This window comes from Ceratotherium simum, chromosome 10 (assembly GCF_057802395.1).
Source record: "Ceratotherium simum simum isolate JZ-2026a chromosome 10, ASM5780239v1, whole genome shotgun sequence".
NCBI classification, from domain to species: Eukaryota; Metazoa; Chordata; class Mammalia; order Perissodactyla; family Rhinocerotidae; genus Ceratotherium; species Ceratotherium simum.
Window position 1 is genome coordinate 75306683 of NC_141909.1, and position 27160 is coordinate 75333842.

The 27160-nt window shown below is 41.3% G+C and overlaps 1 protein-coding gene across 1 annotated transcript in view; it reads left to right on the forward strand.

Moving 5' to 3' along the window:
- The first annotated feature begins 272 nt into the window (after positions 1-272).
- Positions 273-27160, forward strand: part of FLT1 (fms related receptor tyrosine kinase 1) — a 185068-nt gene continuing 158180 nt past the window's right edge. The window contains exons 1-3 of the mRNA XM_004435289.3: positions 273-631; positions 25966-26062; positions 26465-26691. Of these exons, the coding sequence (XP_004435346.1) occupies positions 568-631; positions 25966-26062; positions 26465-26691 (388 nt within the window). The 5' untranslated portion in view covers positions 273-567. The remainder of the gene's footprint in view (positions 632-25965; positions 26063-26464; positions 26692-27160) is intronic.

The following is a 27160-nucleotide window of genomic DNA, read 5'->3' on the forward strand; positions in this document are numbered from 1 at the left end:
GCGCTCCCGGGCCGCGTCGCCAGCGACTCTCCACGCGCGCTAGCTCTCAGCCCCGACGCGCGCTCGGCCCCCGGCCACCCGCCCTCCGCGGCCCCCGCCCCTCTCCGCAGCCGTAGGGAATCAGGTCCCGGAGGAAGAGGGTAGGTGGGGAGGCGGATGAGGGGTGGGGGACCCCTTGACGTCACTGGAAGGAGGTGCCGGGGTAGGAAGTGGGCTGGGGAAAGGTTATAAATCGCCCCCGCCCTCGGCTCCTCTTAATCGAGGTCCGCCGGAGGCTCCGAGCGCGCCGGACGGACACTCCTCGCGGCTTCTCCCCGGCGGTGGCGGCAGCGGCAGCGGCTCGGAGCGGGCTCCGGGACTGGGGCGCAGCAGCCAGAGGACGCCAGGCTGCGAGGATTACCCGGGGAAGTGATTGTGTCCCTGGCTGGAGCCGCGGAGAGGGGCGCTTGGGGCGTAGCGCCGGAGCGCGGGCCCGGCGGCGGAGCGCGAGAAGACAGGCTCCGGCGGCTGGGTCGTTGGCCCGCGAGGAGCGCGGGCACCGGGTGAGCAGGCCGCATCGCGCTCACCATGATCAGCTGCTGGGACACCGGGGTCTTGCTGTGCGCGCTGCTCGGCGGTCTGCTTTTCACAGGTGAGGCGCGGCCCGGGCCCGGGGCTGGAATGGGGCCGCCGGGGGGCACACCCTGTGGGGCTGGGACCGGGTGCAAGCGGGGAGGTGAGGCTGCAGCCACGAGAAGCGAGCCTCGGCAGGAACCTCGGACACTAGTTGCAGTGGGCACGCCTGGGGCGGTGGCGCCCCTTCTCCTCCGCTGAGCAGTCAGTGTGGGCCCTCGGAGAGCAGCAGGCGGGGGCCCGCGCGCATCGCCGCCCTGAACAGCTGCTGGCGCAGCGCTCGGGTCCGCGCTGGGGCTGCCCCTTTGCGGCTGAAGTCGCTGATTCTCTGCCTGGCTCCCGGGTCCGGTCTCCCGGCCGAGGCTCCTGGCTCGGGGCGCACCGCGCACCTGGACCTGCTTGACACCCAGAGCCTGCTCCCAGGCGGCCTGGCGCGGGTCTGTGGGGCCCTCCGGAGCCAGGATCAGCGGCTCCTAGAACGCCCGCGAGGCTACCCGGGGGCTGGGCTGAGGCCGGGACGTTGGCGATGTTGGGCACTGGCCACGACGTCGCGCCTCGAGAGGGAAGGAGGAAAGCCACCTTGGAAGGGGTCGCGTGCCTGCCGGGAGCAGACGGATCCCAGGAGATGGCAAACGCTGGTATCCTTCTACCCACTTCGGGCCCCGGAGCCCGACTGTCCCCAGGAACGTTCCAGGAGCGTCCACGCCTCCCCGCCGCTCGTCTACCGCGGGGCTGAGCGCGCTGCGCGCAGCCACCCGGGTGGGGCCTCTGCCGCCGGTCCAGCCCAGGTCGCCGACCTAAGTGAACCTGACCGACGAGGGCAGCCAAGGACCCAAATACTGTTAAGTTTCTGAATGGCAAGCCTAGCCTTTAAATTCCGAGAGAAGAAAGGGAGGACGATTTAGACGAAAAGATGTGGCTTGAGGAATCGGTGAGGTCCGCCCCTTGGCCGGGCGTTAGAAAAACAGGCTGCGGAACCATGGGCAGCCAGGAGGTTACACCCGCCGTCAGCGTGGAGGCCGCCCCGTCGAGGCGTCAAAGCCCGGGGGCATTTAGGGGCTCGTCCTTGCCGTTTCTGCCCAGCGGGGATGAGTGGCCAAGCCCTCTGGTTCAGGCCCCCTGGGCAGAGAGAGCCAGATTTCGGAGCGCCTTTCTTTTAAGCATCGTGGAGAAAAGGTAAAATATGAAATAAAACAGTAACATAAATTATTGCAATGATTCTCGGGAAGGAAAGTCAGTAGGGTTGAGCATATTAGGAAAAAAAAAAAAGCTTGTTAAACCCAAAACTCAGTAACAGTGAAATATTCTTTCTCAGTGGGAAGACTAATTAGAAGTTTCAAAATAACTAGTAATAGTTCCAGTTAGGTTGGTAAAACTAGTAAACCGAGAGGCAAGGCGAAATCGTAATGTCTGAGGACTCGCTATCGTTGGGAAAGTTGCTAAAATAACTATATTAAGTGGAATATTTTCTATTTCAAAAATACATATTTTTTGTTTTGAAATGTCGCTTATATTGAAATATAATTGTTTAGAGCATTTAAATAACTTGCTGAAGTCCATGTGTCTGTTATGTAAAGGTAAATCGAGGTCAATTACTGTGAATCCAAAAAATGGAGCGAAAATGATTGGATTTTCTTCTTCACACACACGTCTTCATTTTTGTTCAAAAACGTGGTTGACTAGTGCAGGATAGTTCTGTTATTGGGAGCAACTTAGATCTGTGAAGCCTTGACACACGAGTGAGATCTTGTGATTTCTCTTAGATTTTATTTTATTTAAATGAGGCAGAAATCGTGGAGCTCTTTTGTGACTTTTTAAAAAATTTACATACATGTGATAGAAAGAAAGCAAGATAAAATATTGGCAAGGTGAGAACTCCTTTACCTCCGGGTTTAGAGAATGTTCTATCAGCGGTTGGGCTTTGTAGTTCCCTTTGCACACCACAGGCTTCTCCTGCTGATTAACAGACATCTCACAGTAAAACAGCTACCTACTTTCTAAACTGCATCAGAGCTTTCAAACTGAACGAGGGGCTGCATCTCTGGGGAGTGGTGAAAGGGGCTGAGTTTCTGTCTGGTGGATTTATCAGAAATTCACTCTTCAAGGGCGTTCATGGGTGGGGTCTGCTCACCTGCAGGTGCTATAAGGTCTTTGAATATTTATCAGTTATTAATATTGTGTGTGTGTGCACTGAAGTGTAAAATAACCAGAGGTTCAGTAATACAAAAAGATAATGCATTTCCACTAAAGAGTATATTTACCTTCTTCCAAATATCCTGGGGGAATAATAAGATGCTAGTAATTCAGACACTTTCAGGAGGACTTGAAAGTCCTCTATATTGAGGTCTCTGCCTCCGTGAAGGATACCAGTCCTCCTTTTCTCCAGCTCAAAGTCTCATTTTCTTAATCTTAAGGCACCACACCCTTGATTAAAGCCACGACTCTTTTTTTCTGGCCCATTTTTCCTGTATTTTTGAGCAGCTGACACAATTTGCTATAACTGGAAATACTTCACTTGTGAATTCTGTGAAGGAAGTCTACACTAATAAAGTTAAATCAAGATGTACGTGAAAATAATAGCCATTTGCAAAATGAATGTAATGTCTTTCATAATAAAGCTAATTTTACATAATAATTTTTAATTGTTTTTTGTTGTTGTTGTTTTCTCCAAGGTTTATGAAGCCATACTTTTTAGGTTTTGTTTTTCCGAATTGCATATTTGAAATGTTAGTTATTTAGCACCTTTGGCAGCCCATGTGGTTTTCCAACTGATGGATCATGTTGCAGATGAACTGCATGTAGCTACCTACTCTAGTTCCTCAATATTTTTACCTTATTTATTTATTATTAGTTTAAGTTTTTTCTTTCCCTGTTTAAAATTCTATAGTAGGCTATCCAGTTTCTTTTCTAGCGATCACTAAGTGGATTTTTTGTTTTCATATGTAAAATTTAGAAGTTAGAATAGATGTTTATTTCCAAGGCCCTTTCCAACTCTAAAATTCAATGAATGATTCCAAGAAATAGACTGAACACAGTGTCTGTCTCTTTTCTCTCCCTCCCTTGTCTACATTTGCTTACAGAATGGATGATAAACCCTGTGGTGCTCAAGCTAATGGGGTAAGGATGAATAATCTGGTCGCTCTGCTATCAGTCATCACACTGTATTTTCTTTTCCACTAGCAGAATGCACCTGACCAACCGATTAACTTGGTCTTTACTGGGTTGCAGGAGCTAGGCTGTTGGAAGATGCCCAAGCCAGTAGTAATCATTATCCTGTGCTTTTTTTTTTTTTTTACTAGCAGCATGTGTAACTCTATGAAGTAGACGCTACTTCATAACTCTAGTTGCATTAACTCTGCTAAGGAAATCAGTCATTTTAAACCCAATTGCATTTCTTGGTTTCTTATTAATGCTCAGTTATTTGATCCAAAAATAATTTTATTCTAAATAAAGTTCCAGATTTCAGCAAACATACTAAACCTCTTATTTAAAATTGAAGCTATCTTATATGATATTTTAGAACAAACCAAATAATCACTTTGTTCCCCTTACCAAAAACTATTGAGACAGTCTAAATCTACTTTGAATGTATACAATATAGAAGTTGAAAATTATACGTTGCATAAAATGGTTTTATACTGACAAAAAAAATGCAACGTCCTTGAGGAAGGTTATCCAACCTATTGCAAAGTTATGGCTGATGTTTACTTTGGCTTGGGAAGTTCTGCAAAGCAAGAACAAATAACAGAGTAAGTAGCTTCTGCAGTGCTTCAATTGAGATGTGAGTGGGCGTTAAGAATGGAGAGAAAGGGGGAGAAGCTCTCTTGGCACTTGGGTGTTAAATGCAAAGCTTGCTGGTGTTAGGTTCTTGGTTCAGTTGCATGGTCGCAGAGTTTGTTGGATATCAAGTAAATATAATTTTTCAGAGTATTTGTCATTGTGGATAGGGGAGGAAGGACATTTGAAATAATAACAGACCTTATTTTTTTAAGCAAAAATATATTATTAGGAATGGTTAAAAGCATTAAAAGCATCTGTTGCATTTGGTTTAAACAATTTAATAGAACAGAACAGTCCATTCTCTTCCATTGGTTTAGTCTGTTGGTGAAGCTTATAAGGAATGACAAGATTTGCCAGATGCTTTCCAGGATCATTGTTGATTCCTCACACACTTGGGTGCCTTGGAAATTGCATGCTGCTGATTAAATTACTGGATTTTATACCAGATTGAGGGAGGGGAAGGAAATGGGAGGAATGGGGTAATTGAGGGAGGGCTTGAAAGGAAAGCCTCTGGCTTAGCATCTGGGACTGCAGGGGGGTTTCATTAAGGAAGTGGTTCCATTGAGTCTGCTGAAGATAGTGGACTAGATTTCCTGCATTGCTGCTGGGGCGGATGTGGGGGGGATGTCAAGAATTCCTGGGGATTTCCCATCAGTCTTGGTGAAGCTGGACGCCTCAGAGCCCTTTCTGATTATTGCTCTTCTCCTTGATGTTGAGCTCCTTGGGAGATTGATCTTGTCTCACAGACACATACATTGTGAGCACTAGATGGAACCTCATAGATCCAATCTACTCATTTCAGAGATGAGAAAATCTGCCCAGAGCAGTTTAGTGATTTTTTTCAAGGTCAACAGCTGGCTAGTAGCAGACCCAGGAACAGAACCTGATGTTCATACTACAGATAACATTTCTTCTTCATTTTTATAGTTCCTCTACCCCAAACAGGGTAGAGATGTTCAAATATTTGTGGAATGACATTATTATAGTGCTAAAATTTCTCTTTAAACTCTGACATCTTTTTTTAATATGAAATTTTCTTCTGTTTTCTTAATGCCCATAAGGGGTTTAAATTAAGAATATCAAAATTATGGCTGCATAGTAATACCCTAACAGATTTGGTGAGAAGATTGATTTTTCTTGTGAGCATTTGGAGTCCTTTTGAACTGCCACAGCTTACATAGCTGTGGCTTACGTTCTAGCTTTGTCTTGCACCATTTCCCTCCGCACAACCTGTGTCCCAACCACACAAACTACCCCAGTCAAAGAAATTACTCACCACTCTCTAGATAGTGGTGCACTTCATCATTATGTGTTCATGCTGTTTGTCTGCCTGCAAGACCCTTCTCTTCCCTCGGCATCTCCTCCCACTGCCTTCGAAATCCAGCTCAGAAATCACCGTCTCTGTGAGCTCCTCCTGACAGCCCCAGACAAATTAACGGTTTCTTCCGCTCTTATGCGTACCCTCCTACATATAGCCCCTCTATGTGCCCCTCCTCCAGTTCTTCTCATCTTGCATTTTTAGTATTCTGTTTATGCATCTGTGCCCTCGCTCTTTGAGGAGGAGAGACCATGTCTTAGCTGTCCTGAGATCCCTGGCACCTAGTGTAGTGCCCGGCCTGGAGGCTCTCAGTAAGTGTTGGAATGAATGAATGAGTGAGTGAATTAGCCACACTATCATTTCAAGGAAGAAAGCTCTCAGGGCCAGATATGAATTTATTCTAATATATTAATGTACTCCTAATGTCCATTTGGCCTCAGTTACGGTGTATTCCTTAGAGGGACAATAGATCATGTTTGTCCTCCACAGTGAGTGACTAAGAGGTAGGAAATCAGCTATGGTCTTCAACTCTGAGATACCCATCTCCTGTCATCCCTCTTGTTTCGTCCTCATGCTTCACTGGGGCCTCTCAGCCACCAAAGCCAGGCTTCGGTCTGTGCAGAAGTTCTATCTTAGCCTCTGTTGGTGAGGTGGCAACCACTTTGGTTTTACTCTGCAGTGCTTTATACAATTTTTAGAGACAACAGTGCTCTCAGATTTTATGGTTTGACTTACTCATCCTCTCAGAGACTCAAACCTGAGTCCTTGGGTGCTGGGCTGTGATGTAAAGCTGAATGACAAGAGACCTGGCAACATTCAGAATCAATGCTTTGTTTCAATGGGAGCCTTTATTATGGGACCAGGCTAGTCTGCCTGATAGCCTCTTTTGTGGGATGGGTTCTCCTCAACCATTCATGCAAATAGGTTCCTGGCAGGACCACCCTACTAGATGTGAGACATGGTCAATCTGAATCCCACAGTTAGGGGTCACGTTGGTACCTCCCTTCCCCCACTCCCACCCCCAGCCCCACACTTTGCACATGCCCACAACATACTCCAAAACATGCTTCTCAAAGCATGGCCCAGCATCCCCTGGGAACTTAATGAATCAGACCCTGTGTTTTAATAAAGTCCCCAGATGTTTTGTTTGGACATTAAAAATTAAGAAGCACTGATTTTAGTAAAGGACTCAGTTCTGGTGTCAGGGTCTAAATCCTCTTCACCAACATCCTAGTGATGACCTTTGACCTGTGTGACTAAGGGACTAGACATAGGCCAGCCAGGAGCCTCTTCTGGCTCCCACATTGTTCTAGTGCCCTGTCTTCTGCTGGGACACCTGTGTCCTACTTCAAGGGTCTTTGTACAAAATCTTAGACTTGGCTTGGACCTGTGATCAAGCTAAACAGAGGTTGTGCTCTTGAAGAATACCATGGTTAACCAAATCAGAGATGGGAAGATCAGGGTCTTAGAAAATATGGAGAAGGTGAAAAGTAGTAAAAATGGCATTAAATAGATAGGTTTTAACCATAAATAAAAGTTTTACAAGGCATTTGCTTCCAAAACAAAATTGGTTGGTGGTAAAAACCAGCGAAGGTAAGCATCCTCTCTGGAAGGAGCCTTTGTTGTCAAGGAGGCATCACTGTCTCGTTGTGTCATGCTACAGCTGATAACAAATTTTTTGTGCTTCTTATTGGCTTGAAATTTAATGTGTTTTGCACTAGCATTCTTCCTTGGCTCATTATTGCAAATCTTGGCAAATGCTTTTGTCTTTTCACAGATTATCACAGTGCTTACAGGCACTTTTTCTCAACCTGGTCTTCTACCCTTCTATTTACCGGGTGGAGTGTGAATGAATTGCCTTTCACAGACCCACCCATGTGGTCCAGACAAGCAAGGCTATAACAATGATCATATTCTTTTATTAAAAGAGGCCTGAAGTGAACCTTGTATAAATGAAAAGCCCTGGCTTTTATTATATACAAATATGAAACCACTTCAACTCACAGCCACCTTTAGCCAAACCCTGATTAGTAATCAGTCTGCCAGTTCAGTTCTGTGAAACCCTTTGCTTCTCTCTAGGGCCCTGGGCCCCAGCCTTGGTTCTACATTAGAATCACCTGGGGAGCTTTTAAACCTCCTACAGCCCTGGCTGCACTCCTGACCAATTTAATCACAATCTTTTGAGTGGGAACCAGGCATCAGTAATTTTAAAGCTCCCAGGTGATTCCAGTGGGCAGCCGAGGTTAAGAAACTCATATTTTATCACACATCCAAATCACCTGAAGAGCTTGCTACACTACAGAGTGCTGTCCCCCCCCCGCCCCCCCCCCCCCCCCCCGCAGAGGTTCTGATTCCCTAGGTCTGGGGTGGGGCCAAGAATTTTCGTTTCTAACAAGTTCCCGGGTGATGCTGATGGAGCTGATCCAGAGACCACACTTTGAGAGCCACTGCCCTAGGGCTAGTTTGAGAGGCCTGGCCACCTGGGAGACCCCTGGCCACCTGGGAGACCCCTGCTCAGGTGCCAATCTATAAAAGGCACTAAATCATCACTAGACATATAACAAGGTGGAGGAAACTGTATTTATGTATTTTGGTAATAGAGTGTGGGAGTGTGGCAGAAGGAATACTAGGATAAAGTGCTTGGGGCATGTGACCAGTAGATGTGGCAAAATTGCCTTCTGAGGAAAGTGAGTCTGTTTTGCCAAGTGAGGTACGTGAGTTGGGAACCAGAACTGAATTGCTGGTCTAGACAATAGAGCTAAGAGCAGTCCTCCTTCTCCGCGTCACACCACAGAGCACTCAGCCTTTCTTCTGCATAAATATTGGCGAATGTCTACAGAGTCCTTTTGAAAGATCCCCAACTATTGACCTGTCCTGGGCACCCACGTGCCTTGGTCCAGCCCTGCTCCCCTCCAACATGCCCCGCACAATGCTCTCTGAAGCCTCACCATGACTTGCCTCTAACTGAGCCTCTATATCTGTATTTCCTTTGCTGGGATCAGCGTCCCCCACTTGGGTGGCTAAATTCTACCTGTTGGAGCAGTATGGTTCTGCTGACTTTTGTGATATGCCAGGGGGCTGTCCCCCTTGGTGGGAAAAGTCGCTGCTTGTTGGAGACAGAGCTGGCCTCTCATTGTGTAGAACCATGGTGCTGGGACCCTTCCTGTGAAACACCAAGAATTCAAGCTGCTTCTCTTTCCCTGAGAGCATTTAGGGGTACTTATAGAGCATTTAAGGCCTAATATTATGTGAGCTCTACTTGGACACTTTTATATTCAAATACAAAAAGGTCCAAGACTTGGCTTGGACCTATTCTTTACCCACTACTGAATCACTGCTTCTGCAGGGCTGAGTCATCATAGCATTTGTATCTGTCATCTATAGCTACCTAACAGGCTGCCCCAAAACTCAGTGGCCTAAAACAATAATTCATTATGTCTCATGAGTCTGTGGGTTAGAAATTTGGGCTGGGCCCAGCTAGGTGGTTTTTCTTCAGATCTCACCTGGGTCACTCATGCAGCTGTAGTCACCTGGCATTTCAACTGGGACCTTGGTGCTGGCTGTCACTGGGCCTCACCCCACACACGGTCTTTTGCCATTCAGTTATCTAGCCCTGGCTTCCTTACATGGAGGCAGGGATGGTCCAAGAGGGCCAGGGTGGAAGCCTCAAGGCCTTTTGAAGTATGGGCTTTGGAACTCCTACAGCACCTCTTCTGCCACATTTGATTGGTCAAAGCAGATCTTAACCCAGAGTCACGGGATGGGGAAACAGGGTCCTCTCTTGATGAGAGGAGCTGTGCAACATTGTGGCCATGTTTTTCAATCTACCACACCACTATTGAGCACTTAGCATTTTCTTTTCAGTCAAGACATTAGGCTGGGGTTTGGCCAAGAAAATAATAGTGACTAATGCTTTGGCCCTTCTAAACAGTGCCTGTGAGTGAGACAACTGGTCCAATGGAAGAGCTTCCTATTTGTAAATCTTTTGATTGGGGCACACAGGCCACGATTAATGTGGCATTCCGTGTTGGGGCGGCTAGCCTCCTATGAATACTATGACACCAGCAAGGGAGGACAGCTGACCCTCAGATTCTGAATGTAGGCAGCTTCTTGGAGCTTATATCATAGGATCTCTGATTGAACACCTTCTTCTGGAGGATGTGGTGAGGCTGTGTGCTTTGGGGGAGGGAGAAAGGAGGAAACTAGCCCCTATGGATTGTCGGGCACTTTGATTTACATACATTATTTTACTCAGTTCCAAGAGGTAGGTACAGTACTCTTAAATATGAGGAAACTGAGGCTTAGGTATATTAAATTCTTATCCTAAGATCACAGAAATGGTAAGTAAAGCTGGAATTATTTCAATCTGATTCTGTCAGACTCCAAACCTCCCTCCTCTTACCACATGTTACAGCCTAAATGAAAAGAGGCGAAGGAAAAGATCATTGAGGAGAGAGTGCTGGTCTTTCCCTTCTTTCTAAACCATTCCATCCTTAGAGTTTTGCCATCTCCAAAGAATGTGAGGAGCCACTGCTATTCCAGCTTAAAGTGGCCTTGGGAGATTCCACTGCTGCATGTGGCAGACACCATTCAAGTCTCCATTAAGACAGAATTTTAATCATGTGGCTTTTCTTATCATGAGTATTCAAGGACCTTCCAAAAAATTCAAGTCAGAAAAGGATCCCCAAAGCCATTAAAACATGATTTTATATAGGCTTCCAAACTGTTCTCCTCTATGTGGCTTTAAGCTAATTCAGATTACATAGGAGGACGGATAAGGCCAGTGCTTTGATTCCGGAAAAGTTCTCATCAGGCAGGTCCTCTGAAAAAGCCAGGAATATCCTCTGCCAGATTGTTTCCAGGAATCAAATATCTACTTCTCTGTGCACCTTTTAGATCCCAGAAACCTCCAAGACTTGGAGCTTTTTCTTAATGGAACTGGAGTACAGGGAAGGACCCTGATGTGTGTTTGACCCTGGAGGCAGATGCTACATAAATTGAGGGAGGGGGAGCACTGAAGATGTCCGCCGTGGAAGGGGAGGAATGCTGGCTCTGAGCACCTCCTAAGCACAGGCGCTGTATACGTCAGCTCAAGTGAGCCTCTTCATAACCATCCAACGTGCGCACTCCTAACTCTGTTTTACAGATTGAAGCCCTGAGGCTCAGGGAAACTTGGTGATTTGCTGAGGGTCATACACTTATGGAGTGTCCAGGCCAGGATTCAAACCTAGGTCTTTCTGATTTTGAAATCAGTGCTCCTACTGACATTTACCCAACATGTCTTGAATGATAAAATCTAGGAATTAAGGAAAACCAAAGAGTTTAGTTTTCAGGGTTTAGAATAAAAAGCTATTATATCTGTGCAGAAAAAGACCACTGTCTGAGAGCATTTTCCTAGAGGGAGTTACTTTTCAGTCTGGGATGGCCACAGATACAGGCTTTGGTCTCCCTTTTTTTTGTTAGCAACTTTCAAATATACCATATAGCAGTGTTAACTACAGGCGTCATGTTGTACGTTATCCCCAGATGATTTCCCTTTTTGATTGGCAGTCCTTGTACCATTATCAAAAATGGAAGCGTTTCTTTAAGCCCTGTTGCTCCTGTGTCTCTTCCTCCTCCTCAGATCATTCCTTTCAGATATTCAAAGCTGCAAGAAGTCAAGAAAGAAAAAAGCGTTTTTCTTCTTCTTCCTTGATCTATTACTTGAAGAGGGGCTCTTTTCAACACCAGAATATGACCATGTTTATCCAAATCACAGAAAAATGCTGTCCTGCCACCTATTGAGGAGTTTTACCTTTATTTACAAGGAAATAGTGGAAAGTGTGGTCAAATGGATATATGCCTTGATGACAGTTACAAGTAGTGGTGACATATATATTCTGTTTGACTTTTATGATTGGTTTCTTTTTCTAAGTTGGCATTAGAGAAATGAAAAATATATGTAAACAGATGGAAAGGCAGGGATATATTAGAGGGGATTGCAAGCAAAAATTTTAAAAGGCAATGTAAACTCTTGTTACAGCATTTTGTTTATGATTAATGGTACCGGTTTCTTTTTGGAAAACACTGTTTGACTCTCTTGTCCACTTAATGTCTCCTGACAGGTCAGATTTTTGTTCTCTGTTGTTATCTGGAAATTTTTATAGCTTTGAAATCTTCTCCATAGGGAATTCTGCTAGAACTAGAGAAAAAAAAAAAGCATGGGAATTGAGTAACTGTATTGCCCTAGGATGGACCCTGTGTACCTACAACTTCTTGAGGGTTAGGGAATATTTGACACACATTGTCAATATACAGATTAAAAGTGGTTCTAACACTCACTCCCTGATCCCATTTCCTGTCCTCAAAACTGGTAAATGAAAAATACCCTATGCAAAGTATTCGCCACACAAAGTCATTTAGAAATTCAGGAAGCTAACACAAATGCTAATTTTCAGGAATTTCTATTTCACTTTAGCCTTTTTAGACTGACATTAAACTTAGTGATTCTATATCCAGATATATCTCTTTTCAGGAGTAGTAAAATCCTAAAACATAGAAATAGAGTTGTTTTTTATTTTAATTGTGCTTTATAGGCCAAATAGATGGGCATGGGATTGCCTCGCTCGAGTAATGCACTTACCTTTTGGGGAGAATGTTAAGGACAAACTTAGGAGGAGAAATTTCTTTTGAGAAATATATTTTCTTACGGTGTTTTGGGATGCTATATTTTCTGCTATAATTTCATGAGGAAAAACATGGATCATATCGAATTTAATTCTCCCGATGCCAATTTCATAACCAGTCATCATTCTAGGTTTATGTCCAACTTCCAATGTGAGTTCAGGCATGCATAGAAGATTGTTTTATTTTAGAACATTTTAATATATTCCCTTAAAAAGTGCTCAAGCAGTTATCATCAATTAACCCATTATATATATATATTTTTTAAATTTTATTTATTTATTTTTTCCCCCAAAGCCCCAGTAGATAGTTGTATGTCACAGATGCACATCCTTCTAGTTGCTGTACGTGGGACGCGGCCTCAGCATGGCCGGAGAAGCGGTGCATCAGTGCAGGCCCGGGATCCGAGCCCGGGCCGCCAGCAGCGGAGCGCGCGCACTTAACCGCTAAGCCATGGGGCTGGCCCAACCCATTATATTTTATTTCAAGATATAAACATGGTTGTATTTATTGTGCTAGATGTTTACCATTGAGAAAGTGTCTTTTTTTTGTGAAGTTCACTGTGAATTTACTAAAGTGAATCAGTTATGTTAGCGAAGAATTTGTGACTCCCTATACTCAAAAAGTGTGATTTAAAAACAAGGTATACATAGTTTTGAGGTGATTTCTATTTGTTGACTTAGATAATCTTCTACATTTCTTGGTATTCACCTAATCTACTTCTAGATGACTCATGTCCTAAGAGGCTGCTCAGGGCTGAAAGCTCTTTAAGAGGGCTTGTTTTTGATCCATCTTCAAAGCTGTGATTCCAGTACAGCACCTGGCACGTAGTAGTCACTCAATAAATGCTGGCTGAACTGACTGAAACTGTATCCTAGCCATTCTGCTAGGTTTCAGAGGCCTTTGTAGGAATCATGGTTCCGCATTGGTTCACTTTCTAAGAATCTATGTGTGAGAAGCCTGACTGAAATATATCCAAGAGCTGGCAATAATTCTCCCCACACACCTGTAATGTCCTGTTCCTTCCATTTGGGCCATCCTCTGGTTCCAGTGACCCCTTTCTTGTCCTTGGCTGAGCTGGCCCTGTTTTCCTGAATTGAATCTAGACTCAGGATTCAGAATGAAGATCTAAGCTGCCCAGCTACTAGAGAAATGGTTCCCAAGAGATATTCCCTTTAGATGAGCCCTCCTGCTGGCATACTCTTAGCTGGTCAAGGTTCCCAAACAGCACAGAAGAGAGACAGTTGATTGGGAATCTTAATTTCTAGGTACACCAACACAGCCTAAAGATATTAGGTAAGGTTACGGTTGCTGCCATTGTTTTTGCCATCTGGGATAAGAACATTTGGGTTGGAAAACTATTTCCTCTCGTCTCTGGACCATCCACAGTATAGGCTAGGAAGAAGAGAGAAAAGGAAGGACAAGTTAAGTCCTGGCTAATGTATCACATTTGGTCATTTTCTTTTTTTTTTATTCCCCACATTGCTGCATCCCCATCCCAGGACTCTTCCATGATTTCAAAATATGATTTTAAAAAGCACAATGTGACCTGGGTGGCATATTTTCTAGAGAATGTTCACTTGTGGCTTTTTTTCCATGGCAACTGAAGTCAGGTCAATCCCAGACTAAAAAAAGAATATGCAAACCACAGCACTGGAAGAAGACAATAGGGCTTTCTCCTCTCAGCAGAGAGGTCAAAGAAAGCAGAGTGGTAGAAGCAAGAGAATTAAGCGCAGTTGGTAAAATAAAATAACTGTTTAAAAAGTAAAGATGACCAGAGAGGGTTTGAAGGTTTGGAAGTCTTTGAAGGAGAGAGAAAGAGACCCTGGTGTTTCCTTTAGCAAACACACACTCATTCTTCAGGTCTTACCTTCAACATTATTCTTCTGAGAAAATGGCCCTCACTCTCTGGGCTGGGTTAGCTACCTTCGCATCTAGTTCTTCCCCATGATAACACACAAATATAATGTAATTTTATATTTATATGCCAAGTAATTTATAAGTAGAAAACTGCATATATCCATATATACTTGTTTATTTATCTGTTGTTCAGCTTAAGTTATAAACACTTTAAAGAAAGCAATCTTGTTTATTATTGTATCCTTCTCTTAGTATATGTTTAAAATACTAAATGGGGGGCCGGCCCCGTGGCGTGGCAGTTAACTCTGCTGCTGGCGGCCCAGGTTCGGATCCCGGGTGCGCACCGATGCAGGGCTTGTCAAGCCGCGCTGTGGCGGCCTCCCACATAAAGTGGAGGAATATCGGCACAGATGTTAGCTCAGGGCCAGTCTTCCTCAGCAAAAAGAGGAGGATTGGCATGGATGTTAGCTCAGGGCTGATTTTCCTCACAAAAAGAAAAAAATAAAATAAATAAAATACTAAATGGAAGAATAAATGGTGAGGCTAAAGACTGGAGAAATCAATAAGGTGAAGGGGGTGAGAGGAAAGGGTCATATCAGGAATGTAGTAGGAAAAAAACCAGGGTTGGCTGGCAGTAAAAGGGAGATAAGAAGCATAGATAACTGAGGGAAAAGAGTTCCCAGACTCCTGGAATCATGGATGGTTGTCCAACCCTTCACCCAGTGCATCAACCTCATCCAGGGAGTTGGTGGTTGAACTTTGTGGGATCAGCTCTGGTATTGGGGACCTTACTACCTCTCTACGGAGTTCTTCCTTCTGGTTTTATGTTACTTCTACTTATTGGTTTTGGTCTTGTCCTCCAGAATGAGCTGATTCATGAGCTATTTTAAAGCCTGCTAGGTTGGTGGCCAACTGGTAAGAGAAATTGGTGTTTTGTTTTTTCTCCCATCAGAGATGTGATATTTTGGATGATGTTAAAAAGACTAATTCTAGAAGCAAAGTTCTAGATAGATTAATGAAAGTGTGTAAGTAAAAATGCCCTGATAATTAAAATTAATATTCTCCAGGTTTTGGGTACAAAGTCTCCCATGGCTATTTGTAAGGAAGGCTTTAATATCATATACTGAAGTGAGTGAAAAACATTCAGTAAATTATTTCTTTAAAGATTGAGATACTTCTGGTGGAAGCATACTGCTTTTAATATGTTACTTTCCCTTCCGGACCCTTGACCTTCAGCAAAATTTATATAATATTAGTTTCATTTGAGATAAGATTTTTTTAAAGTTTGTAAAATCTTAGGAAGGCACAGCTATTAAGCGATCTTAAGAAAACATGAAAATTAAAGGAACCCAGAATTAATAAGAGCAGTTTAGTCAACATGCCCATCCCATCGTTTAAGCAAGATTAGTTTCCAAAATATGTGTAATGAAAAGCAATTGTATTTCAAATTGTTTGTTTAATTTACAAGGAAACTGATTCTGACAACAGAAACACAATGGTCAAGAAAAGTGTTTAATGAGCCTGAGAAAATACGCTAACAGAGCTTTCAAAACTCAATTTCCTCATGATGGATAACTGTATTGCACACTCTTGGCCACTTAAATCTCAAAGGTCAGAGGGTTTGTATATATTATTGGTTACAAAGACAGAGATCTCTCAAGTTTCCTCTTAGTGAGTGAATTTATAAAGCACCTTCTTTATAGACAGTCTAAAGTACTCCAGAAAAATGTTTTCCGTGTAGTTTAGACTTCATAAACTGTATTAGAGTAAGCTTAAAATTAACATAAGAACTCTATCATACTCGGCCTTCCAATCTCATTTTATTTCTCCCCTATTTTTATATGCAAATGATATTCTGTCATTATTTGTAATGGGTTATAAGGTTGAAGAATATATGAAAAGAGCAGACCAAATATTGGGTGAGCTATGATAACATTTTTGGCTTTTTCTTGTATGAATAACTAGAGTGTTCCGGTGCACACTTGCCCGCCTGTCTGCTTGCTGGCCTTTTGTGTTCATTTTTTCATACAAAAATTTTAAGACATTATTTCAATTCAAAATTAAAACTTCAGCATGATACTTTTTTTTATGGTTACTTAATAGCGTCACAACATCCAGCTCCATGATACATTCATTTTTTCCCAGAAAAAAGAAGTATGTGAATTTGAAGATTATCTATGTTACATGACAGGTTATAGGCAGTGGCTAAACTAAAATTTAAAACTTCTAATTCTCATTCTTACGCTTAAACCATTATACAGAAGCTCCTATCTTGAACTGATAAAATATTTCCCAGATCTTTTCTGTGATGTTTTTCTTCCTAAGGGAACCCACAGGGATCTATGCAAATAGCATGTACATGAAATTTGGAGACCTGTTATCATCTCCATAGATGCCTGGAACTTTGGCATTGGACAGTAATGGACACAAAGTATTTGGTAAAATATTTGGTGGTAGACAAAACTGTAATCATAATGCCATGTTAAATAGGGAAAACTTTAGATTTTTAAATTGTGGGTCACATACATACTGTACCATGCTTCCAGACTAATAATTGTTCATTTTAAAAGAATATGGAGGATACCTTTGGCAGAACTGAAACTCGTAATCCTAAACAATTTAGAGACTAGAAGGCTATTGTTAAGGCAGTTCAAGCATTTTATTAATATGACTCTTATTCCTAATAATGCAACTCTATCCAAATGCTCTTTCAGCTATAAGCATTCTGACACTGACTTGATACTGGATTGTTATACAGCAATATGATTCTAAAGAGGGTGCACCAAATGATGAAAGATTAACGACAACAATCAAAAATCAATTACTTCCATTAAGCCAAGTGTTGTATATTTAATCTTGCATGTATTGCATGTATTTTTATTGAAATTGCACCTCTACCGAGCAATCTCTTTTCCAGGTGCTCATAACCTGAAAATTAATATATTCTGGCCTGAAATAACTGTGAATCAACATGAACAATAGCATAACACTACTGGTGATTATGATCCATTCTACATAAGATGACATCAGGCTCAGTTTCCCCACAGTCTTCTGAACGGTAACATTGGATAAGAACATAGGCCAGTGGGGAGTATGCTTCAAATGTAATGTATTGTCTGCTATTGATAGAGAAACGAAGATATGTCCAGGCCCTGCCTACCAGACAAAACCTTCCTCTCTGCATTTTTAGGGTGTAAAGACCATTTGTTCTGTTCATCTCCCTTTGCATAACCAGACCAGATGAAGGTCTACCAGGCTTCTCCACCGAATACTTGTTGAGCTATCAAGTGCCTTGTCAACCAGAGCTTGACCCTTGCTCCAGGCCACTCAGATAACTTCCATGACATTGTATGGTAAATTGAAATGACATGTTGTTAGACAGCTCTGTGGAGGTGGTTTCTGAACCTATTCAATAAAAGAACAGCAGTGTGGGAGCAGAGCATTTCTGGGGAAAATGTAACTCCTTGGTTGGAGGAGATTTCTCACTGACCAACCTTAATTAACTCTGATGTCACATGAAAAGGAGCTGTGCACGGGTACAGGTCATTGGGAGGGTAGGCTCCTGATGGTAGCCTGGTGACAGGACCAATGATAAATGAATGTGCCCTGTTAAACCATGACCCTCCGAGAAGCCAGTGTCAAGGAAAAAGCTCAGAGAGGTACACTGAAGACATGCCCCCTCGTAAACATTGACAGTAGGAATGTCGATGTTATTGGAGTACTTTTCTCTTGGTAAACATCTTAAACCACACAGATTTTTCCTTTTAAATAGCTTTTATAAAGTTAAAGGAAAAATGAGTAAAGTTAATAATCCATGCATGGATGGCAAGAAGACTTTGCAAGTTCTGAATATTTGAGACATCAGCCACTTCAGTGGCTAACAGTGTGGTGTCCTTTGTGCCATGTGCTGCAAAAGCTATTTATGGATTTTGTTGACCAGCAATTAAAATATGAATTGTAAGACAGCTTTAAAACAAACAAATCACAGCAGAATTATTCAAATGAATATATCTCTAGGGTAGTGCCAATGCTAACTGCTGCAATTAAACATTTAAGTCATTTTTTCACTTGTTTTTTTTACACCTGAATTCAAAACATAAAAGTTATATAAATGACTATTTTAGATTTTATATTTAAGGCATGGAGATCAGATCCCTCACATTTCAAATCTAATGATTTGGGAATTACTTAGAATAGCAAAAACTAAAGCAAGAAGCCAGTGAATTCTTTTTGTGGGTCTGTGTGGTAAAACAGTGAGTTTAACATAGTGTAAAAATGTAAAGGAAAATAGCAGGTTCCTGGGATAGCACCGTTCTACAAATTAAATGTATTGTTGCTGGACAGCAGCCACCTAGACATTCAGTCTTTTGTGGACCCTGAAGATAAACAGCACAATTACCCTAATCTAAAATACCCTATTTGTCCATCTAAAAGTCACAAATAATCTTACCTGCAAAAGGGATTAGTCAGCGGTGAGTCAGAGCTTCATGCTATTGCCGAATACAAGTCAATTTCTAAATCCCAGCCTGGAAAGAGCTTTCCCTATGCCTAAAAGAATGAACAATGCAATTAAAACATACACACCAAAAACCTCCTTCATTTCTACACCCACCTCCCCACCACACCTAAGACAAACTTGACGTTATCACAGAGAGAAAAGTGTGTGCATGTGTGTAGGTAGGTATGTATATGTGCATGTATTTATGTAAACATCTTTCATTTCTTTAGATTTTTCCTTGATTTAAGGCCAATTGTTTTGGAGAAAAAAATAACATTTTAAAAACTCATATCATGGCTAATTGTGGGACTCAAGTTATGCTGCTGCCATACAAATTCCCATGGCTTTCCCATCTTCGATTTAGTCTGTTGGTAGATGGAACGTGAACCCTTTGGTCTTTCTCCATCATGCTAGAAGTGAGAATGCACATTATAATAGCCTCCATCAGAGTGTGGTGCCTGTCAGGTTAGCTAATGGTGTAGTCTTCATTTAAGGCAGTCATCCAAATCAGTGCATTCAGTTATAATGTACACTTCATATTATCTGATAAATTCTTTAATAGAGGCATGACACAGAGGTTAAGATCAAGATTTCATTAATTACGACAGCCCTGTAGGAATTAGCACGTCAAACAAAAATTTTGGTAGTTTCTAGAAATTTGGTTCATCTGCAGTTGCATTCTTAACCTTTCTCCCACTCTTGCCACCAACCAAAAAGATTCTACGAGATTTAGTCCATGAGACTTAAGCTTTTCATGACCTACATCTTGAGGAAAGAATATCTTCTTTTATTATGAGTTACGTTTAATTAACCTCACACAACCTTGGTAAAAGCTCATGGTCTTAAAATCAAATTTTAGAAACGTGATACTTAGGGTCTTATATTTAGATCAAGAGGTCGTTTATCATGTAGGATTATGTACTATTGAAAACATGGAATGTAAAATCAAAGACAGATGCATATCATTTGACATAAATCTAGTATACAAAGCTATGTAGTATACAAAGCTATGTGTTAAAACAAGTAAATTAGAAATCAATGATTTTAATATAAAAGGAAACACCAATAGATTTCTTCAGAGAGCTCTAGTGACATAATTTTCAATGTGACTCAGTTTGCTAAAATTCCAACTTAAATAGTTAAAATTTGAAATATGCAATTAGAAGTGACTTAAAATTAACATTGAATTAAATTTGAAATATTGTAATTTGGGGGAACAGTGATTTTTTTGCAATGTTTGTAAAGCTTTTAATACATAAATAGTGATGTTTTTGAACATTAAGGAAAAATTATTTCTCTAAAATCAGCCTATTCTGGGCCGGCCCTGTGGCTTGGTGGTTAAGTGCGCGCGCTGCAATGCTGGTGGCCCGGGTTCGGATCCCGGGTGCGCATTGAGGCACCACTTCTCCGTCCATCCTGAGGCCGAGTCCCACATACAGCAACTAGAAGGATGTGCAGCTATGACATACAACTATCTACTGGGGCTTTGGGGGGAAAAAATAAAATAAATAAAATCTTTAAAAAAATAAATAAATAAATAAAATCAGCCTATTCTAAAGCTTTAAGCTGGAAAAACAACTAGTGTAAAATCAAACACTGATGGGGTCATATGTGGCAACAAAGTTCAAAACAGCTCAATATTCTAGGCCTTCAACTTAACTCTGTGATTACTTTAGTCCTAAGTTGTTGTTTTTTTTTTAATAACAGCTTTAATTAAGACAAAATTCACATAACATAAAACTCACCATTTTAAATTTTATAATTTGGTAGTTTTTAATATATTCTCAGAGTTGTGCAACCATTACTACTATCTAATTTTAGAACGTTTTTATCACCCCAAAAAGAAACCCCATTCCCAACATTAGTCACTTTCCATTCCCTTCTTCCCCCAGCCCCTGGCAACCACTCATCTACTTTCTGTCTCTATGGATTTGCCTGTTCTGGACATTTCATGTAAATGGAATCAGACAGCCTTTTGTGACTGGCTCTTTTTGCCTAGCATAATGTTTTTGTTTTTGTGTTTTAGACAACAGATATTTATTTCTCATAGTTCTGGAAGCTAGAAGTCCAAGCTCAAGGTGTCAGCAGGTTTGGTTTTTCTTGAGGCCTCTCTCTGTGGCTTGTAGACAGCTGCCTTCTTGCTGTTTCCTCATATGGCCTTTTCTCGGTATGAACCAGCATAATGTTTTCAATGCTATGGTTTCATGCTATGTTGTAGCATGTATCAGTACTTCATTCCTTTTTATTAGCAAATAATATTCCATTGTATGAATATACTATATTTTGTTTATTCATCATTGATGGACATTTGAGTTGTTTCCACTATTTGGCTGTTATGAGTAATGCTGCTATAGACATTTGTATACAAGTTTTTATGTGGACATGTGTTTTTAGTTCACTTGGGAAGCTACCTAGGAGTGGAATTGCTGGGTCGTATGTTCAACCATTTGAGGAACTGCCATACTGTTTTCCAAAGTGATTGCACTATTTTATAATCCTACCAGCAATATATGAGAGCTCCAATTTCTCCACATCCTCACCAACACTTGTTATTGTCTGTCTTTTGAATTTAAGCTATCCTAGTAGGTGTGAAGTGGTATTTCACTGTGGTTTTGATTTGCATTTTCCTGATGACTAATGATGTCTAGCATCTTTTCATGCGCTCATTGGTCATTTATAAATCTTTGGGAAAATATCTATTTAGATCCTTCATCCATTTTTAAAGTGAGTTGTCTTTTTATTAGCCTTAAGTTTTTTGTTGTTTTTTTTTTTGTGTGTGAGGAAGATTAGCCCTGAGCTAACACCTGTTGCCAATCCTCCTCTTTTTTGCTGAGGAAGATTGGCCCTGGGCTAACATCCGTGCCCATCTTCCTCTACTTTCTGTAGGACGCCTGCCACAGCATGGCTTGATGAGTGGTGCGTAGGTCCATGCCCGGGATCCGAAACTGCAAACCCCGGGCCGCCAGAAGCAGAGTGCGTGAACTTAACCATTACGCCACCAGGCTAGCCCCAGCCATAAGTATTTTTTAATTGTGGTTTCTAACTTGTACATTGGTATCAATTACTGTGATCTCAGGATAATAGAATTTTTAGGCTGGAAGGGATTGTAAAAACCTAAGTCCATCCCCCTCTGTTGGCAGATGAAGAATCTGAGGTGTAAAGTGACATGCCCACGGCCACAATAGAGCTAGTTAGTAGCAGAGCTAGGGAGATTAATGACTCTAAATCAAAAATGGAAAAACATAGGTGTTTCATGATTTATATTTGAATAAGGCCGCTTTCTTACAGAGAATAACCCTTTGATTTCAATATAGTAGAGGCGAAGGGTGGCATCTGGAAGGAAGAGGAGCTAAGGGACTTGTCTTGAAGTTGCATACAAGTAGTAAGAACACTGTTTCTACTTAGATCCATAAAAATAGCAGTTTTCTAAAGATACTTTTAGTCAGACTTTACATAAGAGCCTTCTTTCAGTCTTAAACGTGATGGGCAGGGCTGTCTGGTTCATAATGACCTAGAGTGGGAGTTCACTCTTTTAGTGTCCAGCACGGTAGCTTTGAAAAAATAGCCTCAATCATTTGGGCTTTGGATTTGGTTGCAAAATAAAGTCATACTTTACTTGGAATTTTACTCACTCTTCCCATTGAAGTTAAAGAAAGCATTCCATTTTGCCTCATGAAACGAAGGTGGGGAATGGGGAGTGGCATTTTAGAACAGTCTGCGCAGGGGCTTTCTACCAGAGCTTTGGCATGTGGGGAGAGAAGGGGTTTTTGTCAGATAGTCCTAAAGTTCTGTTCTCTTTTTACCTACCAGATAATACAGAACAGACAAACAATGAAGAAAATATTCAGATGAGAAGAATACAAAGTGTCAGTGTTCACATAAGCCCATGTATACACATTGGTTTTTAATGCTATTAGCTCACACTGCTCGATCTTAATAGTTTTGTCTAATAAAGAAGCATGTGATAAAGCCCATTTCCATGGTCTGCATTGAGTTTTCTGTTTTGTTTTATTTAAATAAAATTTTCCTGATATAAGGAGATTTCTTTGCCCCTCATAATTATATTATAGTTGACTTTGATGAAAACAGTAGTTTACTCAGGGGACAATAATTCTTTTAAACCAGATTTCTAGGCTACCATGACAAACAGTGGAAAGTTTTGATCCCCATCCGAGCTTCACAATGGGGGAATCATTGTTAAATTATAGCACTCCACCCTTGAAAATGAAGTATCCCGTGGGTTGTTTCTAAATGGGCATTGTGACTCTGAGCTACTTAGTGAGAAGAGCAAACTGAGCACATGCTGTGAAGATGCACCTGTATATGGACATGTACATATTTAGATCTTTATATATATTACTATTGAGATGCAGAAAGTGTCAGACATGTAATAGATACTCAAAAAATGTTAGTTAAATCTTCATTACTCAAGTAGATGTATGGACATTAAACTGTCTCAAAGAAATGTTTTAAGGCCTGATGTGATTTCAAAGCATTTGAGGAATAAATATTTCACTTTCCTTTTTCCTTATTAGTTTTCCTGTTAAACTGGAGTCTTGGCACCTCCATTAATCTTTATGAAATTCTAGTTTGCTATGAACTGAAGAATGGTGATGTATTCAAAGTGGCCAGTTACTTGGAAATACAGTTTCTTTATACTTCTCCTTTCTTTTGTTTTAATAAACCACTTTTCTCTAGCTTCCTCATTCCAAGTACAAAATTCATTGATGTCAGTGGAGACAAATTATATAGCAAAATATTTTTCTTAGCATTTTCCCCCTAAACTTTCGAATAACCTTGTTTTTTTCTCAAGGTCTTATTTTTAACCACTCAGTTATGTTGTCTTCTTTTGGTTGGAGGATGGAATGGGGAATTCAGAGAGGAACGTGCAGATGGCATATCCTTTAAGAGATCTTCTCTATGTAACACTTCTCTCAGCTGTGATTTGGGTGGTTCTTTGAGGTCAAAGGTTCTCTCTGATAAGGGTCAGGAGTACCGGTATTCTAGGGTGCTGATAAAGAAAGATTCATAGAATTTGGAAACCAAAACAGCAGGCAGTGGGATTCACCTCATACCATGAAAAGGGAGGCTTCCTCCCCATGGCCTCTCTTGGATAAGAAAGTGCATCACCTCCACACAAACCACAGAGATACCTGCAAGGAATGCCAGAATTCTCCAGGAAGCTTTGCTGGATCTTTTCCAGCACATGAACAATTGCTCAATTAAATCCCCAGAGTTCCATGCCATAAAAAAGGGCAGAAACTATTCTGGCCTTGAAATTTTTCAGGGCAGCTATTACCAATTGCTGGCTGTGGCTTTAGAAAAACCTAGTGTTCCCATGGATCACTGATTTTGAGTTATATGTTGCCTCAGGAAACTCATAAAGATGGTTAAGTACAAAATACTTCTCTAAGTACCTAAATGGGTTGACTTGTTCTATGGGGTTATTTGATAGACCAATTGGATCTATATGACACAGTAATTTTAATTTAAATTAGTTAATATTGAGCCATTTTTTCTGGTAATAATTCGATACCAGGACCTTTTGTATATAATTAAAAATACTAATTTATATCACCAGCAACACCAGAAAAGCAGATAATGTTAATTTAGTATCTTCGCAACTACATACCCAGCAAAATATTCTCTGACAGAAGCAGGGGAAGCGATTCTGCTACATGTCAGTGACAGTGGGCATCTGCCACACGTCAGGCATCATGCCCACACTTGGAGGACACGGCACTACATCCACACACCACATCAGTGAAGCAGATCCTAGGCTTTCTACTTCTACACAGAGGACACCAAGAAGCAACAATTAAGAATGCCAAGGCCATGCAGTTAGTAAATGGAGAAATTAAGCATCAAATGGAGATCTTTTAACTGAGTCTAGTTTTCTCTGGGATATTAGGACCCAAGAGAAACACTAGAGAGCACTGCTAGACTTAGCTGTGGAATTTGACACATATATCTCATCTCACAGATCTGTGATCTAACATTAAAACTTAGAGGATCATTCAGTTCAGTCTTGTACCTTGAATTCCACTGCACAAACCTATTCTTCAAGTAAAAAATATTCTCTAAGATTGGCTCCAAATACTTAACTTTCCTCCCTCTAAGAATATCTTTCCTCCCTCCCCTAACCCTTATCCCTGCTAATCCTGGGCCCCTGATCTCCTGCTTTTACTGGGCATTGCAGCGGCCTCAACAGGAAGAGGGGGAGGAGGGGGAGGAAGAGGAGGAGGGAGAGCAGGGGATGAGGGGAAGAAGGGGGCAAGAGAGATCTTTATTGATATTTATTCTCATTAGTCAATGAGAGCTTCAGGAGAGGATCAACTTTTCCTGAACCAATGGCTCAAAGGATTGTGGGACTGGGGATGTCAGAAAAGGAAAGTCAGAGAGCCCAAGTCATCTAGTCCAGTCTCTCATTTTACAGATAAGAGGACTGAGATCTGGAGAGAGAGGTGACTTGGCTAGGGTCACACCATGAGTCCCTAGAATGCATATTATCATTGTGCTGTATAGAGACATATAGAGTTTAAAGCACTTTTGCATAGCTTATTTCATTGTCTCACAACAATCCCCATGACATATGCTTGTCAAATGTCACGTAGGAGTGAATAGTTCCCTTTTTTCTGCTCCATTATAGAGGGAACTTGGAGATTATGCAAAACAAACCAAATGGCTTCTAAAACTGATTTTGATTCTATAATTAGTTTTACAAATGAGGAAACTAGTTCCGAAAGAGAAATGACTCGCCCAAAATATCATGGCTAAACTAATGACTGAGTTATGTCTAGAACCCAGGAAAATTTCTACACTTTGTATTCAGAAAACAGATCAGACAGGCCTGTAGGACCAGATGACTCACAATGGTAGAAGTTCAGTATTAGAAATATATTTTGGATGACATTTAATCCTGAGAGTTTTTAATGTTGCTATATATTCTTAATATGGTTGCATTTTGAACCATGTATGAGTCTATTAATGTTCTAAAATAATGGGCTTTTGGATATTATTTAGACCATTTGCTATAATAGGATATATGATATTTGAGAGCAAGGCTTGGACTAGAAAATATTTGTGAATTAAGAGAAATTTGTATTAGATGTACCTTTTTGCATATGCAAGTAAATTAAAGATGAAAAGTTACCTTTATGGAATGATATGACTTTTTTTTAAAAAAATGAGAGGGCAATTTACAAATAATACATTTCAAAAATTTGTTTTCCAGGATCCAGTTCAGGTTCAAAATTAAAAGGTCCTGAGCTGAGTTTAAAAGGCACCCAGCACGTCATGCAAGCAGGCCAGACGCTATATCTCAAATGCAGGTAAGTGACTGTGTTGGTTTGGGGATGATCTGGTTGCCTTTCCTAAGGCAAAATCATTCCCTGGCAGAGTGGAAAGGCCGTCTCTTGGAGTAGAAAGGCAGTCACTTCAGTGGTCTCTTGTGATCTGCTAGGGGCATGCCACATGTATCCAGCTTCACAAGAAGGGTGATTCACCTATGAGAGAGACTCACTCTCTCAAGGGGAAATGGGGGAAGGGATGCCCCAAACATTTTTGCATCTTTATTCTGAATTGTTTAAAATCTTTCCTAAATGTGTTGCTTTTCTGTAAAGAAGATGACTACACTTAAGAAGGGACCTCAGAATAGCACTTCCTAATGAAATGAATGCTTAGGAACTGGCCCCAGACCTAATTGTGTTTTCTTTTCTTATCTGTCATTGCAGGGGGGAAGCAGCCCATTCCTGGTCTTTGCCTGAAACGGTGAGTAAGGAAAGCAAAAGGCTGAGCATAAGTAAATCTGCCTGTGGAAGGAACGGCAAACAGTTCTGCAGTACTTTGACCTTGACCACGGCTCAGGCAAACCACACTGGCTTCTATAGTTGCAAATATCTATCTATGCCTGCTTCAAAGAAGAAGAAAACAGAATCTACAATTTATATATTTATTAGTGGTAAGACCCATTTTCTACATTCTGTTTGTTATAGCTTGGCAGTGGGTCATAAATTCACCCTGATCCATTGGAAAAGGGGCTTTCCTAGTGAGTATGAAAGAAATGGGCCAGGGAAGAGATTCTACCCTAGTTGTAGAAACTTTTAGAATGCATTTTTAATGCATTTCTTGAGTGTCAATTCAACTGAATTTTCAAGGAGCAGTCAGTCAATTGTATGCTCCCTGAAGGGAGAGACTGGTCTATTTTGTTCACCACTGTATCTGTAGCTCCTAGGTGTCTGGCACATAGTTGGATGAATAAATGAATGACAAGATTTTAGATCTATTTATTAATTATTGAGAAGCCAAAAATGAATATAAGATGTTTTGTCCAATAACACAACTGTATTCTCTTATATGTTGGAATTGTAAAATACTGTTTTTTCTACTAAATTCATAAATGTAATGTTGGTAATGTCTCTTGAATGTTA